This window comes from Thamnophis elegans, chromosome 9 (genome assembly GCF_009769535.1).
Source record: "Thamnophis elegans isolate rThaEle1 chromosome 9, rThaEle1.pri, whole genome shotgun sequence".
Taxonomy (NCBI): domain Eukaryota; kingdom Metazoa; phylum Chordata; class Lepidosauria; order Squamata; family Colubridae; genus Thamnophis; species Thamnophis elegans.
In genome coordinates, this window is record NC_045549.1 from 59,539,985 (window position 1) to 59,560,829 (window position 20,845).

The 20,845-nt window shown below is 36.4% G+C and overlaps 1 protein-coding gene across 1 annotated transcript in view; it reads left to right on the forward strand.

The window, feature by feature from the left end:
* FNIP2 (folliculin interacting protein 2) overlaps window positions 1-18,286 on the forward strand; it is a 70,189-nt gene extending 51,903 nt beyond the window's left edge. Inside the window, exons 11-17 of the mRNA XM_032224683.1 lie at window positions 1,323-1,469; window positions 1,563-1,732; window positions 3,090-4,287; window positions 8,495-8,651; window positions 11,276-11,476; window positions 12,872-12,987; window positions 15,892-18,286. Coding sequence (XP_032080574.1) covers window positions 1,323-1,469; window positions 1,563-1,732; window positions 3,090-4,287; window positions 8,495-8,651; window positions 11,276-11,476; window positions 12,872-12,987; window positions 15,892-15,970 — 2,068 coding nt within the window. The 3' untranslated portion in view covers window positions 15,971-18,286. The remainder of the gene's footprint in view (window positions 1-1,322; window positions 1,470-1,562; window positions 1,733-3,089; window positions 4,288-8,494; window positions 8,652-11,275; window positions 11,477-12,871; window positions 12,988-15,891) is intronic.
* The last annotated feature ends 2,559 nt before the right edge of the window (window positions 18,287-20,845 follow it).

Below are 20,845 nucleotides of genomic sequence, written 5' to 3' on the forward strand. Positions count from 1 at the left end.
TTAAAAAAAAATAAAGATAAAAATTGGAAACTAGAGAGAATTAGAATGAATTAAAGATTACAATTAAAGGAGAACACTCAAACTCAATTTACAATTACGGAGTGAAGAATATTGAAGAATATTTGTGAACAGTGAATCCAGAAGTTAATTTTAAGAATGTGTGAGATAGACTATATTTGAAAGAGATCATGGAAGAGGAACAAAGTTTACTTGACAAGATCGAAACTGATAGGTCAAGCTATAAGAATGACATGGAAATATGTTGCACTGTACATAGAAAAGAAACTGACTGATGTTTTTATAATTAAATGGGATAAATAACAAACCAAGAGAATAACATGGATAGTTTTTGTACATTGAATTTACAGGCTTGTTAGAAGTTTTGAACAATTTGTGAGAAGGGACAGAGGAAAATAAAAAAATCAAGTCCTAGGACATATTTAAATAAATAGTTTGAAGGAAATGAAGGTCAAGATAATTAGAAGTAAAAGAAAGGAATATAAAATTGGATTATTTAATCAAGGTTTAAGTAGATATGTAAAGGTACAACTTTGATAACCTTTAATGGTCTTTAGATGATCAGGACTAAAACGAGGTTCTGTGGAATTGAAATTTTATAAAACATTTCCTATGGTCAATTCCTGATTTTTTCACCATGCTATATAGTTTAACGTGGGTTATATCTCCCTGAATTTTGCAGAGAAGGCAGTACATTAGAAGCTCTGCCACTGTTGAAGAATTTGCCAAGGAAATGTCTCTGAAACTGGGACCCGATGGGTCACAGGTCGTCTTAATTATTGTTAACAATTTATATCCCACCAGTTCTTCAGGAGCTTCGGGCAACAACCACAGCACTACCTATTTTTCCATTCAGCAACTGCTTTTTGTGGTAGATAGTGCTGAGAAATGCTACCTGGCCCAAAGACTGCTTTCAGACTTGCATTGCTGGATCTCCAAAACCATCAGATCAATTTTGTGCTGAGCACAAAATACAATGTGGGAAGCTACTAAAATTGAAAGAATTTGGCAAGAATGTCATTTATTTGGCAAGAATGTCAAGCAAGCAAGCTTCAGTCAAATTAGCAAGCAAATGTAAAACTTGAAAAGTGAGTGGCTGGTATGAAAGAAGTACATGGAGCTGTTTTGGTTATATATAGTGAATGAATGAGGATACACTGAAAAATACATAAACAAAGAAAGAATGAATAAATCAAGAGGAAGAAGAAGCAGTTTTGGTTGTTCTCCCCATTATGGGAACAATAGTTTTATATTTGAACCATTTCCTCTTGTTTGAGCTAACATGGTCCTTTTTCTTTTGGTAGAACTACAATATGGAATTTATACACAGTTCCAAGGATTGCAGATCCTGTGTGGCTTACTATGATTTCTTGTGCTTCAGAAAAGAATCTGTTATGCCAACACTTTCTCAAGGAATTTGCTGTTTTGATAGAACAGAGCAGCAAAAACCAGTGAGTAATCTTGTTTTGTGTTTTTCCTCTAGTTTGAATGGGAGGTTTATTGCAGACATATAATTTCGTTTCTGCTGCTGCTTATTTTTATAGGTTTTTTGCTGCTCTATTAACAGCAGTGTTAACCTATCACTTGGCCTGGGTCCCTACTGTGATGCCAGTTGATCATCTCTCCATCAGGGTATTCTCTGAGAAACATGCCTCATCATCTGTGAACATGCTGGCAAAATCACATCCCTACAATCCACTTTGGGCACAGCTTGGTCAGTACAAAAAATTCATATCTAAATTCAAGATGACTCGAGGCATGGAAGGTTTTTTTTCTGGAAAGAAATGTGCTCATATGCACAAATCTTGATTTATTTTAATTTGTTATGCCACCAAATCCTCTGGGATTTCCAGCAGTTAAAAATCCATGAAATGTTCATGACAGGAGGCAACATTAAAAATAAATAGATCAACCATAAGAACAGGGCTTTCAATCAAATTCTGATTGAAATAGCTGTACTTTTGGTTTGATAATCAAAAATTTCCCTGTAGTAAGATGGGAGGCCAATAAATTTAATAATAAATAAATAAATCCCTTTAAAGTGGATAATACATATACCTATAATAAAATGATTATTATGAATGGTATTCCAAAAGATCATTCAAAATTCCATTGAGCAAGTATAAATTACTTTTTCCAAACTTTTTTTTGTAAACAGATTCAAGCTAGATTCAAATATCTAGCATGAAATATAATGGCTTCTTGTTCCTTCCAATTAGAAAATTATTAAACTAGGTTTGTCTTGTGAGTCAGATTGTTACTATCATGATGCGTGCCCTCTAGCGGTTGCTAAATAGCTTGCATGCTACAAAATTGGGTTTAATTCTCTTTTGACATCCTTATTAGTGAAACATAAATGGAAAAAAAACATATATTCATGAAACACATAATCTGGATCACTTAAGTGCCATGGTTTATAATAATACTTTATCTCAGAGCCGCGTAAAAGCATTGTGACATATACATTAGATCATTCTGGATCCTAAATGGGAAGTCACATCACTTTCTCATACCCCCAATCTGGAGTAGACATTTAATTCTCCTACTTAATAGAAGTGGAGTAAAAGGATGTTTTGGGGCATCCAGCCATTATATTTCATCTTCAACATTTCTAGATAGACTTGTTCAGATCTTCCAGAACTCAATTTCACAGTTATGCTATTAGTATTTAAAACAGAAGATTGTTTTAGCAGTAGTTAGGAATTGCTACCATAATAGTTATGCTGGCGATTGATTTTAGCTGTCTCATCTTGTTGCCATTTCTGTGAGATATGCAATTTCACATTTTTTTTGCATTGCAGTTCTTTGCATAATTTAGCAAAAAAAAAGTTTTTAGAAAATTAAATTCTGTTAAGTGTTAATCTTCCTCTACTGAAATAAATATAATAAAATTGAGTTACTAAAGTGGATCATTTTATTGAGGTGTGGGTTTATCATTTAAGATGAAATAATATCTTAGTGCTTTCATTCTTTTTGTAGTTAGGTTAAACAAATAAATTAGATATTTGGCATTGGTCTTTGATGTATATTTTTTTTATTATTTTTTTTCTTTGCTCTCTGTCCTTATTTAGGTGATTTATATGGTGCTGTAGGTTCACCAGTCAGAATGACAAGGACAGTAATTGTTGGAAAACGTAAGGATTTTGTTCAGCGCATTCTCTATGTCCTTACATATTTCCTACGGTGCTCTGAGTTGCAAGAGAATCATCTCATCTGGAATGGGCAGCTTAACAAAGGAGAGCAAGCTGTGAATGGCAGGAAAATTATAACGACTCTGGAAAAAGGAGAAGTTGAAGAATCTGATTATGTGGTTGTCACAGTTCAAAACGAACCTGCTCTTGTACCTCCTGTCCTGCCTCAAAAGAATGGTGGTGATGCTGTTGCTGAAGAACATGAATGCTGCTTTGAAACTGGCTGCTTCAAGGGAAAGCATGAGAGGCTGAATGCCGAGGGCAGTTCTGAAGCATCGCCACGCTTTGCCAGAGTTAGCTCTCCAAAAGGAACTGTAGGAGAAATTAAGAAAGGGAAAACTTTAGTTAATTCAGAAACCGCATGTGGAAGGCATGGTCTATTAGAGGATTTAACTGCAAGAATGAATGAGGACAAGCAGCATAGTATAACAGGGGAGTTGTTTCAAAACCTGACAGCTGTTCCACATTCCAAGAAGATTGCCCAGGTCTATTCTCAACTGGAAAAAGTTACCTTTCAGATTGGAAGCTCCACCTCACCAGAATCTGATTCCGAAACCCAAAGAATGGAAGAAAACAAAACTTTAGAGAAACGCAGAAGTAAAACTAAAGCTCTTTCAGGCCCATTACATATAACATCCAGGGCTCCACAAGAGAAATGTCTTAAAACCTGCACTAGCCAGAAAGTTAGGGAAACAGAAATGCCAAGGGCACCTTGGTTGCTATCAGTTCCACAGTCTGTCATTCTTGATGGAGAAGTCAGCAGGGTAAACTTTGGAAAACTTGATCAAGTTTATAATACAAGCTGTGAAAACTTTGCAAGAAATTCTCTTGACTGCGATTCAGGAAGTTCTACTGATGTACAGAGGTCTGGCCAAGCAGTTACTAAGAACATCCCCTGTGGGGAGGTTGAAAGCAAACTCCGTTGTAGAATGGAGGAGAAAATTCCTAGAAACGAAAGTTCTGATAGCGCTCTTGGGGACAGTGATGAGGAAGGTTGCACGTACATTCCAGATGAACAGTCAGTCACTGTTAACTGTAGACCTGAAGAATTTTTAGAAGTGGAACTGGCTTTGCCAAGGTAAAGAAAAAAATAATAATAACCAGAACTTCTGGGGGTTGTTTTAGTTTCTTGCATTGTTGGGAGAGGCATGGGTTGTGAGGTATAACCTGTTTTTCGTGACCCGACAAATGCGTGCACGACAAAAGCGTGCCGACAAAAGCGTGGCCCTAAAACCACGATGTCATCAGCGCACCAACAACAGCGTGCCGATAGAAGCGCGATTTAAGGTTAGGGTTAGGTTTAGAGCGCGCTTCTGTCGGCACGCTGTTATCGGCGTGCTTCAGCGCTCATTCGACGGTGCGGTTTAGAATTTGCAGTTTTGTCACCGCGGTTTAGTTGGGCGCGTTTTTGTCGGTGAACCCCTATTTTTTCATTATCTCCATCTGATTCAACTGATTCTTAGCCAGAACAATAGAATCTTACGCTTAAATCTTAAGCTGTGGAAAGGTGCATTTACCCAAGTAACATAGTGACAGTTTTTAATATGTGCTAATGTCAGCAACAGGAAAAATTGTATGCTTCTTGTTGTTGCTTTTACATATATTTTACATATATGCTACCTCATCATGTTATTTCCTTTCTGGGAAAGAAACGTATCAAGTGCAAAAAAAAAAAAAGGAACAAATAGAAACCCAAAGAATTCAAAGGCATGAACAAAAATAAAAGAAAATTGCTAAGACTGTTTTATACCAATATAATTCACCATATTCTGTATCTTTGCTTCCAGTAAGTCCTTATGCAGATTAATACATTGCCTTTTCTTTATTCAGTTATTCACCTCTTTCCCTTTCCTCGTGACACATTTAATTTTATTTCATATATTTATTCATATGTTCATTATCTCTACAGTATATGTCCAAAACAGATCAACATACTTTTTCTTACTGGCCACTCACTTTTTTATTTGATCCACATATATTCAGCTCCCAAGTATTCTTGACTGTCCCTTGTATTATCACACAAACATAACTACCCTTTTCTCCCTACATTCAACTGACTCTTAAGTTTCTCCTGACATACCCAACCATCACTGCCTAATAACAGATAACACTCCTATACATAGATATTTGCACTTATTTCAGCAATGTTAACTCATTAATTTTAAAATGTAGAACAATTTTCAATTTCTTATATCATACCTACCTATGATGGCCGGGATATATATATATATATATATATATATATATATATATATATATATATATGTGTGTGTGTGTGTGTGTGTGTGTGTGTGTGTGTGTGTGTGTGTGTGTGTATGTATGTGTATGTATGTATGTATAATGTATGTATGTATATATATATATATATATATGTATGTGTATATATATATATATGTATATATATATATATATGTATATATATATATGTATATATATATATATGTATATATATGTATATGTGTTATATTTATGCTGATAAATAAATAAAGGGTGACTTTAAATATATATATGTATATATGTATACATATATGTATATATGTATATATATACATATATGTATATGTGTGTATATATATATATGTATATGTATATATGTATATATATGTATATATGTATGTATATATATGTATATATGTATATATATATATATATATATATATATATATATATATATATATGTATGTACACACACACACACACACACACACACACACACACACACACACACATATATATATATATATATATATATATATATCTCCCGGCCATCATAGGTATATGATGTACGTACGTACGTACGTACGTACGTACGTACATACATACATACATACATACATACATACATACATACATACATATATATATATATATATATATATATATATATATAAAGTCACAACCCCTGGTATGCGGAGGAAAATCACTACTTCCATTCTCTGTCCTTCAGCTCGTCACAAGAGACCATCCAGACAGAAACCCAATATTTTTTACTGTTGCCTTTTTGTTACATTTGTTATATTTGTGCTGATAAATAAATAAAGGGAGACTAGTATAGATCTATTTCAAGCTATTTAGCTCTCATCAGCTAGCCATACCCTTGCTGGGAATCGAACCCGTGCTGTATTGCCTCTTAGGCAGATGTGTTAACCACTGAGCTACAGAGCTCGACTCCTTATCAGCGAAGCCAGGGTGAAAGGTATATATTTAAAGTCACAACCCCTGGTATGCCCAAATATGGGAGGAAGATCACTACTTCCGTTCTCTGTCCTTCGGCTCGTCACAAGAGACCATCCAGACAGAAACCCAATATTTTTTTACTGTTGCCTTTTTGTTACATTTGTTATATTTGTGCTGATATATTTGTGTCTCTTGTGACGAGCATGATATATATATCATGTTTTCTGACATACATTTAAACTTTTCATTTACAATTAAATCTAAACCATCATGTCCCTGCATGTATTTATCAACTGTGTTACTCTAATTTATTGTGATTACATTTTTTATTCTCATACACTATATGAAAATTTATACTTGCTTTTTCTTCTTGAATTTCATTTTTTAATTCCCATATGTTACTATTTTTTTCACAATCCAATCTTCCATATGCAGTTAATTTCAGCAGATGCTATTGGTGTCAACTTCATGGCTTTGGTCATTGAGATTATCAAAAACTACTTTGTAGGAACTGAAAGTATAGACCAGCCTTCTTTGTCTGCGTCACATGCAGCACTTCCACATAATCAGTATTAGCCATTAGGTCAGTATTAGTCAGCTGAGTACATTTTGACTAGTAGGCTCTAGTGCAACCAAAGCTCAGTTTTACCCCAAGGATGCCCATCATAATCAGCCCAAACTAATATGTCTAATCTGGGAAGACTTTTTAAGCCAACATAATTATTCCCACATCAAACTATTAGGAAGTACAGTATATGTAGTTTACTGATACACACACAGAATTACTTGTTTTTGTTATTAAAATAATGTTTATAAAGTAATTTTAAAATTGTTTTAATTACAGGTAGTCCTCGATTTATGACCAAAATTGTGCCCAAATTTTTAGTTGTAAATCGAGACATTTGTTGAATGAGTTTTATCCCATTTAATGACTTTTTTTTAAAGTGAATCATTGCAGCTGTTAAATTAGTAACATAGTTGTGAAATGAATCTGGCTTCCCCATTGACTTTGCTTTTCAGAAGGTCACAAAAGGTGATTATGCGACCCCTGGGCACGGCAACTGTCATAAATATGAGTCAGTTGCCAAGCATCTGAATTTTGATAATGTGATCTTGGGGATACTGCAAAGGTCATAAATGTGAAAAAGTCATATGTAACTTTTTTCAGGGCCATTGTAACTTCAAATGACTAAATGAACTGTTGTAAGTCGAGGAATACCTGTATATCATATGTCAGATTTGCTGTCTGAACGTAGTTTGTTTGATTAAAAAAATGCTAACAAGATAAGTCAGTCTGTATGTTTGTAATTGTGTATGTTCATATGTGTGTGAAAGGGGAGTGTCCCACTACATTGTTAAAACCTTTCCTAAATATGTTTCAAATAGATCTTTTTATATTACACTTTTCCATTTTTGGTTAATGCTCTCAAATGATTCAATTAAAAATTTTCACTATAAAAATGGGATTTGTTTCCTGGATTTGTGGCCTATTTAATAGGCTGTGAAGGTAGATAGAGAAATTGTACCGTTACTAACTCAGAAACTGAAATATATTTGAAAATATGAAATTGTAATGGGATGCATTGTGCTCTGTGTGAAATTTGTCTAAATGTATTTGTAAATCATTAGCTACTTCTGAAAAGAAGATGGCAGAGGGGGTGATCAAGTGACCAGGTTCTCACATGAAATATACAGATCTTCGTATTTACTTCTATGATCAAATCTAATTCTACAATGGAATTAGTTGCTGTGGTATATACACAGTCTGTTACTGTTAGTTATGGTGATCCATGTAGCCTGGATCTGTCTGAATTTTGGAGTCATTGTTTGTAGACTTGTAGAATTCTATTAAATTGTGTACAGTTTTCTGTGAGAAAGATTCAGTAATATGTTATAGAAGTTTGCAGGCTAAAGAGTAACTTACATTTATATATCAGAGTGAATGGTATTTTTTTTTTCATCTTGAGCTGTAATCTTGAAAAACAAACCAGATCATAATGTCAACCTTTCAGATCATGTTACAGTCTTGCCAAGATAACTGTACATACTGATTATTTTTTGTAAGGCCCTGAGATGTATTCAGTAATCAGTAAATTCTTGATTTTCAGATTTTGCACAGTTAGCTCTCAAAGCATGATACATTTCGGAAGGTCGCTTCTTGGGGGTTATTGTACCTCTTATATGCCTGATCTTGTGCTGCATGGAATAAGTTCTGATGAACAACTTAAGCAACATTTATCCGCTGAGTTGAGTCATACCATAAATGTAAGTCTGTCCATTTCTGTACAAAGCTTTAATAATAATGTTTCGGACACGAAGGGAAAGCTTACTGGTTTTGTTTCATTAGTAACATTCCATTGTAATTTTTGCTATTTGCAGATAGAAGAATAGTTACACTCTAATTACATCATATTCTTCTGATTACATCATATTTTTATAATTCACGAGTCCTCGGTGCTCTCTGAGTTTGGTAGTTTTCTTGCAGTCATTTCATTATAATTGTAAATCTTATTGTGAATTTTATAATCACTGTGTAAGGCTTAAAGATCACGCAGAAACTGTAGCAGTTTGGAAAGCAGCAAGCATCGGCAATTATAACACTGCCATGGTATGCTCATGTAACACCTGTTTTTTGAAGTGCTGGTTCAATTCGATTAACACCTTTCAAGGTGCTGATTATCACCTTAAAATCCTTCATGGAGTAAGCCTTGTTTTTTGAGGGGCTGCTGTCTTCAGTAGTTCTTATCCATGCCATACTTTCTGGCACAGTTGGCATGCTCTGTGTTCCATTGATTAAACAGGCTAATCTTCTGGGGCACAGGAAGCGCTCCTACCTTGTCAAGGCACCTGACTCTGGAATATCATTTCTCATGAGATTTGTATGGCTCTCATCCTGATTGTATTTAAACAGTTCCTTAAAGCCTTGGCTGTTCCTTGGGTCACCATGGGTTAGAGTGGGTTACAGACCCATTCTATTTACGGTCGTCTAAATGGTGGTGTTTCTCCAGACTTTTTTTTTAAAGGTTATGTATATTGTTGTTTGTGTCATTTTATTTTGTAAGCCACAGAGTTGTGATGTTTTGAGCAGTCTATAAATTTCATGAATGAATAAATAAAATATTTATTAAATTTTACAATTAGATTAGTCAACCACCTGATACAGAATAGGTCTGCAAGTGACTTTTATCAATTCTAGTCAAAATCAAATGTTCGTCTCTGAGAAAGGAAGTATATTTTTAGGCTAGGAACAAGCCTAGTGAAGTTGCTTGCCTTTAGAGGCCTTTCTTTGTGACCTTGCAAAAAGTATCTGCCTTATAACTGGCAACAAATAAGGAAGATTAACCTCCTTCAGATTCCAAAATTTAATTTGGAGGAGGAGTTCTCCTAGAATGTAGTATGTCCGCCTTGCCTTTCAGTCATGTTAACTCATATTAATTCAGTCATATTAAGAGTTACTTTGCAGAATGCACCTCTGTAGAAAATTCAATAGGAAAGTAAGTATCAAGAAAGCTGCTAGTCCTTGATTCCAAACTTCTTTGGGCCCAGAACAACTTTCTCTGCACCTAGAAGTACATTGAACTGGGTCAAGTGAAGGAAGGCATCAGTGCAGAGGTGGGTTCCCACCAGTTCGCACCTATTCGGTAGAACCGGTTCGTCAAATCTACCGAACCGGTTAGAAGAGGTTCCACTAGCGGACCCGGAAAGCAGGCCACACCTACAGAAGAGGTTCCAAAATTTTTTGAAACCCACCACTGCCACACACATACACACACACAGAGAGAGAGAGACTGACACAGAGAGAGAAAAAGAGAAAGAAAGGAAGAAATAAATAAATAAATAAAGAAAAAAGAAAGAAAAAGAGAGAGAGAGAGATGAAAGAAAAAAAGGAAAAAAGGACAGAGAGACAAAAGGAAGGAAAGAGAGAGAGAGAGAGAGAGAGAGAGAGAGAGAGAGAGAGAGAGAACACATGGCCGACAAGCCACTCCCACCAGGTCACATGGGCGGCAAGTCACTTCCATAAAGGAGGCCACACCCACAGAGTAGGTTCCAAATTTTTTTGAAACCCACCACTGCCTCACTGATTCCCTTTATAATGCAAATCTGATTTTAATAGTTTGCAGCTTATAGAATTATAGTCTAAAATTAATTGAGATTTAATCTAACTGAATCAGAATGTGAATTACTCGAAGTCAAAGTGCAATTTAGGTGTCAGGGTTGCGACCGAAGCCCTGATTTAATATTGCTGTGACTGTGGCAATGAAACTGGCTTCCCTATCCCTCACTTTTCTAATTGGAACAGCTAGAAAATGAAAATTTTCTTTTTGTCTAGAAAGCTTTCAATTGTTCCCCTTTCTAATCCGTGCAGCTATATGTTCTGCATTTCTACTCTGTCCTGGTCCAGAAAACGCTACATATGTACATACAGATTTCCAGCCCTGTATAGTTAAAGGCAGGGCCCCTGTTCGTATCGGCATCTAATCTCTGCGCTGAAACAAGTAAACATTCTAGCACAAAACACATCTGAAAAGATGATTTTAAAAGCATATTTCTCTCTATATTAATCTATTATTAGGCAATAGAGGTTTATCATTGCATAAATTACTCTCAAGCGTTTCACTTCATTTGGCTGTGAGCGCATTCTTTGCAGAAATGGTTCGATAACATCTGACTAAATTAAGTATATTTACTGGCTGCCAAATGTTTCTTCTATTATGCTAGATAGAATGCAGGTTTTAGTTTGAATTCAAAATGACCCTTAATACAGGGCATTTTTTTTTTAAATGGGAACCATCCAGATTTTGACATAAGATGGAAACTACATAATTTTTTTTAACTAAATACATAAATAAAATGTCTTGCTTCACTTCGTTTTGTTGTGTGTTCTACAGCATCCTGTACTAGATGAATCTATCGCAGAGGCTGTTTACATTATAGCAGATACTGATAAATGGACAGTTCAGGTGGCTACTAGCCAGAAAAAGATGACTGACAATATAAAACTAGGCAAAGATGTCCTCGTCTCCAGCCTAGTATCGTCTTTATTACAGTATATTTTACAACTTTACAAGCTCAATCTTTCTGCTGACTTTGTAAGTACTCATTTACAAGCACGTGTATTCAATAAATATAGATAAAGAGGAAAGATAAGATGTGATCCAGGCTTTTGAATTGCATGTATTTCTACATTGATTTTCAGACTTAGACGAGGCACTGTGGTGACTAATGCTTTCTTTTCCTACATGTTAACTATGTTAATCTAACGGTTCGGTTCCACCACAAAACCGCGCTCGAATAAACCGCGCTCGAATAAACTGCGTAGCTGACGTCATCAACAGGGCGACAACAGCACGGAGACAGAAGCACGCTGTAAACGCTAAACCTAAAATTAACCCCTAAACCTAACCGTTAACCTAAACCTAACCGTTAACCTAAACCTAACCCTAAACCTAATCCTAACCCTTAACCTAAACCTAACCCTAACCCTTAACCTAACCCTAAACCTAACCCTAAACCTAACCCTTACCTTAAGTTGAATCGGCTTGCTTTCAAAGCGCTATTTAAAGCGCCCTTCTTTCTCCGCGCTGGCTGTTGTCGCCCTGTTGATGACGTCAGCGACACGGTTTAATCGGGCGCGGCTTAGTCGAGCGCGGTTTTGACGGGTCACAAATAGTTCACCTTTGCAATTGTGAAGAACTGATAACTCTTCTTCAGGAAGTTTTATGACTGTAGTCCTGTTTTTCTAATCTGGCTGGTGGTGGCCACATCTTTTATATCATATGAGCTACCAGATAAAAGGAAAATATTTTTACTCACTTATATTGTCTCAAATCCATCCATCCATTCATCCATCCATCCATAACAATGTGACTCTGGACAGCATAAAAAAACAAAAACAAAACCACAATAGATCAAAAAAGAAAAATCTCACTATGTAACAGTAAGCCATTACAGTATATAACGATAAAATGGTGGCAAGCACATAACAAATAAAAGGAGGGATTCTCATTCAATTGGCCCTGAATGCTTGAGGGAAGAGCTAGATCTGTGACTTTCCTAAAGGCTAGAAATATTGGGGTCTGTTGTATATGTGTGTATGTCTTTGTGTGGGGGGGTGTAGAACAGGTGAGAGATCATTCCAGAGAATGGGGCAATCACTGAAAAAGCATACCCTACTGGATCCTATAAGATGACAAGATTGAAAAGAAGGAACCCTCATATGTTGGGACATGTGAGTGGACATATTCTTAGGAGGCATAGACAATGCTTGATTAATCTTGGCTTCATTAGAAGCTTGTTCCTCTAAATCAGGAGTGTCAAACTGGCGGCCCACGGGCCAGATGCATCACATGCAGGCCACGCCCACCCCAGCTCCATGAAGGGGGAAAACATTGTGATACATCAAGTGATGGCAATGTGATGCCACGAGTTTGACACCCATGTTCTTATTTGATTTTATCTCTCTGGGTTTCTCCTTCTGCTTACAGTGTATAATGCACCTTGAGGATCGCCTACAGGAAATGTACCATAAAAGCACAATGCTATCTAAATATTTGCGAGGACAAACAAGAGTTCATGTGAAAGAGCTTGGAGTGGTTTTGGGGTGAGTGGTGCTAAAGTTAAAACCTAAGGCTGCTGTTTCTACTCATCTTTCACTCAATATTCAAGATACATGGTTTTTATCTTGTGCCAGGTTTTCTGTGAAAGATGTATTTGTGTGTGTCTGTGTGTGTGTTGCACTGACCATCTGTAAATCAAACTTACTTATTATATTAAATGAAATTTTTAATCTTCCTTTACTTTCTGAACAAAATGAAATTTTAAAAGTCTGATGCTCTCAAGGACTCTCTCATATGCAGAGTACTCTATCAATATTGAATTTAGGAAGGAGTTGCCAACAAGTCCACTGCAGAACAGGTGACTTTCAGCTCTGAAGATGCCAGCCACAATTGTTGGCAAAACATCAGGAAACCAAATAATTAGATCACAAACTATTAATCTAAAAGCTCATGTCCACTGGAGGGGTCCCATTATTTGTAATAAACATATTGGTCAATACTGTTCATGCAAGGCAATAAGTCTAACCAATTAAAATATAAAAATATAAAAATTAAAAAATGGATTGAGAAGGGGAAATGTATCAATTTAAATTATTTCTGTGTTTAAGATAAGGATATCTTGTTTTAAGCATGTCAGGAGATGTAGGTGTAGTGTAATAATAGTAATAATTGCTGCATTTTTATTTCTGCATAGTTAAAATTAAAAAAGGGAAGATGTTCTTTTCCTTGCTCTAAGAGCATCTTGGAGTAATAATTTTAATCATGGTTACTAACAAGATATTTTCAATGCAATGGAGGGTCAACAATTGGTCTTCAGGTTTCCCTCCTGGCAGGTAAGATTGCAAACTGCTGCTACCTGCCAAAAAATTTCCTTCCCTACCATGTATTGGGGGGTGGGGGGGGTAGAAATCCTTTGTCAGGCTACAGAAAAGTAGATCTTCAGAATCCACCTGAATTTCCTGCTGCACGTGAAGAGCAGAGGAATTCCTACATTGGGCTGCAGAAATGAAACAAGGATTGTGAAGATCCGAGCTTTGTTTCTCCAACCCAGTGCATATGTTCCCTTCCACGCAGAGCAAGGGAAACTCCACCAAGGGGCTGCAGAAATGAAGTTTGAATCCCCAAAATCTGAGCTTCATTTCTGCAGCCCACCACAAGAGGTCCTTCTGTACACAGAAGAGAGCTGTCTTCCCTCTTTTAGCAGGCAGGTCTTTCACTCTGCCCCCTTTAATCACTCATGCAATCCATTCAATGACTGCAGCTGGGAGAGATGGGATTGTGGTCATTTGGCAAAGCAGTTATGTAGGTGTCTCAGTGCTGTTCAATGACCAAAAATCTGGTTCCAACTATGGTCATAAGTTGAGGACTACTTGTATTATCCTTAATAACCTGTCAGCATTCCCACAAAGATCCAGTGTGTGAGGCTAATTGCTATTGCTATTTTAAAGGCATTTTCACAAGAAAAAGTTTTTATTCTGGGTGTTTATTTTACACCATGTCCCCTTTATGTCTTTAAATTTTTCTTGGATCACCGTTTTGCTAAGATTTTTGCTTTTAAGTTAAAATTATTTGAAATAATTTTCCCTTCCCTTCAAATCTAAAAAAAAAATGCATTCACCATGAGTCTTTGATTTTTACTGCTGTATGAAATATTTTTCGTAGGTTATAAAGTAATTAAGTTTAAAGGTGTTTAAGAAAGACTTTTGCCAATCAAAAGTCAATTAATTTAATTGCCAATCAATCAAGGCTGCACAGCACTTATAAACCTTTGACTCCCAAGCTGCTCAAGTTGCTATTGACCACAAGTAGCTGAACTCCTGTGGCCTCCTCACATGGAGCAGCTCTTTCAGAGCACAAATAGATTATTCCAGGGGTCTCTTCTTCCTCTGAAGAGATTTTCATCAGCCAGAACCTGTCTGGCAATTCCACTACAATGCCGTTCCCACTTACGGAGCTCCCCATCCCCCATAGGGATGTTTAATCTGCCATCAGTCCTTCCTTGGAAGCCCAACATGTACTTGACCTTTAAATAGTGTCCCAGAAGGCAGCTCTCACCACCACCACCACCATAAAAAAGTGACTGGTGCCATTATAAATGCTTCATTCATCTCCGAAGCATTTTCAAAGACATATACAGTAATATTCAATATTGAGCAAATAAAATAGATTTAAAATAGATTATAAAAGTATAGCATGTATAAAAAGTATGTACTATAAATAGGATTAAAACTAAATGACATTAGGCCAGTATTGGGCCATATCAACAGTATTTTCTCTCATCAACACGAAGTCTTCCTCCCATACATAAATCCTAAACTTGATTTATTTTTAATTTACTTAAAAGTGTAATAAGTTAATTGAGCACAATTATTGTGATCACTTCCTGTGAGTTTAATTCCCAAGCACATTAAAAGCAACAATTTGGCAACAGAAGCATAAACAGAATCAGTGGTTTGGGAGTGGACTGCAAGATGTTGTTCATGATTTAAAGGGTCAATATGATTTCTATTTCTCCCCAGTATGTCTTCTCTACTCTATTACTGATACAGAGATTATCAATGATATCATTTGAAAAGCCTTAGACAGTGGCCACAAAATCTTTCCAGCTCCGCAGGCTGGCAGTGACAGGAGGGGGAGGACAGAGGGGATGGTTTTACATGCCTGCCATATGCATGGCCCAATTCCCAACGGATCGTGGACCGGGGGTTGGGGACCCTTGCCTTAGAACATTTAAATGTGAATATCTTCTTTATTATTTATAGTCCCAGATTAATAAAAATGTGAACATATTTTTTTGAAGAAAAGACACTCATAATGTTCAAAAAGGTGAATGCATATAGATTGGAAGACTTATTTTTTAAAGATGGTGTTACTCAGTTCCAATTCATTGGATGCTTAAATAACTTTATGTACCTTAAATATTAACACTTTCTCATTTTCATTTCTAGGATTGAATCCAATGACTTGCCACTGCTAACTGCTATAGCAAGTACTCATTCACCATATGTAGCTCAAATACTCCTTTAAGCTACAGATAAACTCTGTTCTCTCAAAGATTTGAGAGTGAATATTAGACACAAAAGAAGAGAGTTTGTGACAGCAATTCATTACGTCTCATTTGGTTTCCTGCCTTTTATGTGGATATTTATCAGTGGATTTTTAGTTTACATGATATAAAAGATATTCAGGGTTTTTATATTGTTTATGTATCCTTGTATTTTAATGAATGAATGAAAGGATTAAAAATTAATGATGGAGATGTTGTTTATGTGTAGGAGCTAACTAAACAGACTATCAAAAATACAGTTTTCTTCTTTTGCATTTGTCATATTTTTCTGAGTTTCTTCAATCAGGGGTTTTAAGCAAATAGTTTGAATGTATACTTCCCTTTGTCTATATAAACAAGATGATAAACCAATATACCTGCGTGCACAGAACTGCCTCTCTTCAGAAGAAGCATTCAGAATTCAGCTACTAGGTAACATTGATTAGCTGGCTAGTTCTTCAAATGGGCAAAGAAAGTCACAAGTTTTATTCGAAAAAGAAGAAGAGTAGGAGGAGGAAGAAGAAGAAAAAATAATTTTGTGTTATCAGTAGATAAAAGTGTGTGTGTGGGGGGGGAACTGCCACACATCTGCTTCAAATTTGGCTTATTGCAAATGCTACCTCTTGAAGGCCTCGTCTTGAATTCTAATTTCTGGGTCGTGAAAAAGTAGATGAAATGTGGAAATGTATCCTGTGCTACTAGCAAAAATGAAAGTTTAGAAACAATATAGTTATAAACCTGCTTAAACTCTGGATAGTTTATTTTGAATGGTAATTATATAATTGCCCTGATAATTCTAGCTAAACTGTATAAACAGGATTCACCTTTAAAGTAAATGATTGAAAAGTTCAGAAGATGTTAGGTGGGAAGAGAGGTAAATATAATAACAATCACTCGGCAATTAATTAAGATAACTACAGATAAATGAGCAATCCTTTTTATACGTTTTATACTAGTTTTTCAGTGCCTTCCACTGTCCTGAATCTAGAAGAACTTATGAGACCAGGCATATGATATCCATCATTGTTTTGAAATATAGGGTTTTACTTGGCTTGAGGATAAGAACTCTGTAGCCTTTCCATTGTTGTATCCCCCTAGCTACCCTATCAACATTGCCCTAGTGAAGGATGCTGAAATGTATAATTCAGCTATATGAGAACCATTATGTTCCTATCCCTGTTTTAAGGCATAGGGTTCAGTACAGAAGCTGTACAGTTTATTGAGTACTTTGAATTATCATGGCAAGTTAGCAGGGAATCTTTTAATAAGGCTCTCAAATGGTTCAGGGATGATATTATTTTATTCTTCTAATAACATTTCTGTATTGGACTGACCAATACTACATGAAGGTATAAAGACAACATAAGTAGTGCTGGTAACTTTTGATGCATGTATGTATCCATGTAATGACTTAATATTATGCAATTTCCTTGTTTTTCCTTTTTATTTATTGTTCAGCTCATCAAAGCTTTCATTACAACATTTAATCCTTTGATATTTTGACATTCCTAATTTATAGCATCTAGGCATATAGCATTATTCCCTACATGTTATTATACCTGCTGCAAATCACCCTTTAAAAATGGGGAAGAAACATTATTTCTTTCTAAATTGAGGCTCCATTATGAAAAGTAAAATACTGGGGCTAGTTTTTAAATTTCGTTACATACCTTTTCAGGATATACATTCTATTTGCATTAACGGTACGTTAACCCAGATATAAGATAATAATTATCTAATAATACATTAGTAGATAAACACTTTTAAAAAGTATTGGTAGTTTCCATCATATTTAATTGAAAAATAACCTAGATTAGAATTGTGTTTTTAGGGAAAATAAACTTTCCACCTTAAATAATACTACCTCAGTTAAATTGCTACTAAGGTGACTCTCAAATTTCTGCTTTTGTTGAAGAATTGTGCTCAAGCATTTGCAGGACAGAAGCTACAGTATGGATGATTTTTATTATTCATGGATGATTTTTATTATTCATGGATGATTTTTATTGACTTAAGCTTTAGGTTTTTAAATAGGTTTAAACTGATAAATGTGCAGGAGGAAAACTGAAACTGACATAATAGAATTAGTATCCTCAATTTGAAAGATTCTCAAGTTTTTAAATGGTATAACAGTATTTTATATGTAAAACAAAAATAAGCAAACTTGGTAGAGTAAGGGTAGGATTCTGAAAATGGGCCATATATTTTCAGATATCTGTAGGTTATATTTTCCAATGTAAAGCATGGGTAGTTTTTTAAAAATGGAAGCAGAAAAAAATACTGTTAGCTTATTTTAAAAATGTGGATAAGTAATTTGTAATACAGGTAGTCCTTGACTTACAACCACAACTGAGCCCAAAATTTCTGTTGCTAGGTGAGACAATTGTTAACTGAGTTTTGCCCCATTTTAGCAGTAGCACTTAGACTTATATATTGTTTCATCACGCTTTACGGCCCTCTAAGCAGTTTACAGAGTCAGCCTATTGCCTGCAACAATCTGGGTCCTCATTTTACTGACCTCAGAAAGATAGAAGGCTGTCAACCTTGAGCTGGTGAGAATCGAACTGCTGGCACTCAGCCGAACTAGCCTGCAATACTGCATTCTAACTCTTGCGCCACCATGGCTCATTTTTTTTACAACTTTTCTTAACACAGTTGTCAAGTGAATCACTGCAGTTACTAAGCTAGTTAAGTGAATCTGAATGTTGAATGTTGAATGTTTATTTTATTTATATGCCGCCCTTTTCCCCCGAAGGGGACTCAGGGCGGCTCACAACTCAACCAAGGGAGAGGGATACAGACAAAAATTAAAACGACACGCAACAATACATAATTTAAAACACACAAGAGTCATACCATTCGAGAAGGGGGTAGAAGCTTTTTAGCCCCAGGCCTGTCGGAATAGCCAGGTTTTAAGGGCTTTGCGGAAGGTCTGGAGGGTGGTGAGGGTTCGAATCTCCACGGGGAGCTCATTCCAGAGGGTCGGAGCGGCCACAGAGAAGGCTCTCCTCCGGGTAGTCGCCAGTCGACACTGGCCGGCGGATGGAATTCGGAGGAGGCCTAATCTGTGGGATCTAATCGGTCTAGAGGAGGTAATTGGAGGTAATTGGAATCTGGCTGCTCCATTGACTTTGCTTGTCAGAAAGTCATCACATGACTCTGGGACACTGCAACTGTCATAAGTATGAGCTAGTTGCCAAGCGTCCAAATTTTGATCATGTGACCATGAGAACCTGCAGTGGTCATAAATGTGAAAAACAGTCCTAGGTCATTTTTATAGGTTATAAGTCACTGACCCACTGGGGCTTTGAACAGTCACTAAATGAATTGTAAGTTGAGGACTGCCTGTATAAATAAATGCATTTTAAATTTTTGTATGTTGACGTCTGATATTTAAAGACTCTGGGAATATTCTGGGAATCTCATCTGAAATGAGCTGATAATTGCTGAAGAGGAGTGGACTTTCAAAATGCCACCATAAATAGCTCTGTTTTTCCAAGCATAACTACTCTTTCACAAATTGGGTCAATAAAATGGATTCCTTGAGTTAAGTAATACATTACTTACTAAGGAAAGACACAGAGTTCTATAGGATATCTCCAGAGAGAGTGCAAGCACTACATGTGAGTATGGGTACTAGTGTCAAACTGTGGAAGCTTCTTTGGTTATAAATGGGCAGTTATCAAATGTTAAACGGGGGGGGGGGGGGGTGTTAGTGCAATAACTTTTATTTTGTGAATAAACTACTACTAAAATACTATTTCTATTCTGTTCCACTATCAGACTGACAGGATTTTTTTATTTCTGCTTCTAACAGATGTCCATGGGGAATAGATCCTCCATTTTCTCTAGTTTCATAATTTATGGCAGTCAAGGTAGGAGCTACAGTGTTAGCAAATTAAGAAATGTTACCTTAAGCAAGACTGTATGCATTCAATGTGTTTGTAAGTCTTCACTGCTTGATTTCAGTTTGTATCTCCTCAGTGGTCAGAAGTCAGATTGTAAAGTGCAGATGCAAACTGATCAGAGACATGTAGAAAATCAGACGTGTTCCCATTAAACTGCAAATAGGCAAGACTTGAACTGAGTTATAGTATCTCCTGCTTGACCAGTGGTGGGTTTCAAAAATTGTTCGAACCTACTCTGTGGGTGTGGCCTTCTTTGTGGGAGTGGCTTGCCGCCCATGTGATCGGATGGGAGTGGCTTGCTGCCCATGTGACCGGATATGAAGATGCCGACGACACTTGTCAGAACCACCTTAAATTACCTCACACACAGCACTGGCATGCATAAGAATATGATGTAAACTTGTTTTTTAAAAGGCATCTTTGGTTTGCGTTAAAACAACTTCAACACACGCAATGTTCTGATTGCACCACAAAAGCAGTAGTCATCCTTACCTTTCACAGAGGCACTGAGTTTTATAAATATGAGCATGATGGTGTAGAATAATCATATCCAAGGACCAGTGGTGGGTTTCAAAATTTTTTGGTGTGGCCTGCTTTCCGGGACCACTGGTGGAACCTTCTTCTAACCGGTTCGGTAGATTTGACGAACCGGTTCTACCGAATAGGTGCGAACTGGTAGGAACCCACCTCTGTGCTTGGCCTTCTCTAAATTGAAAGTGTATTTTTTTTCTCCCATCAGAAGATCTTCAACTGGTTTGTCAACAATTGTGTGGCAAAAAAAGCCCTCTTGATTGTCACATTGGCATGCTAGTCCTGCATAAGCAGGAGAGTATTTGATAGCCACTTGTCTGAAATGGTGTAGGGTCTCCTGCTTAAGCAGGGGATTGGACTAGAAGACCTCCAAGGTCCCTTCCAGTTCTATTCTGATTGATTGAATCCCCAAGGGCA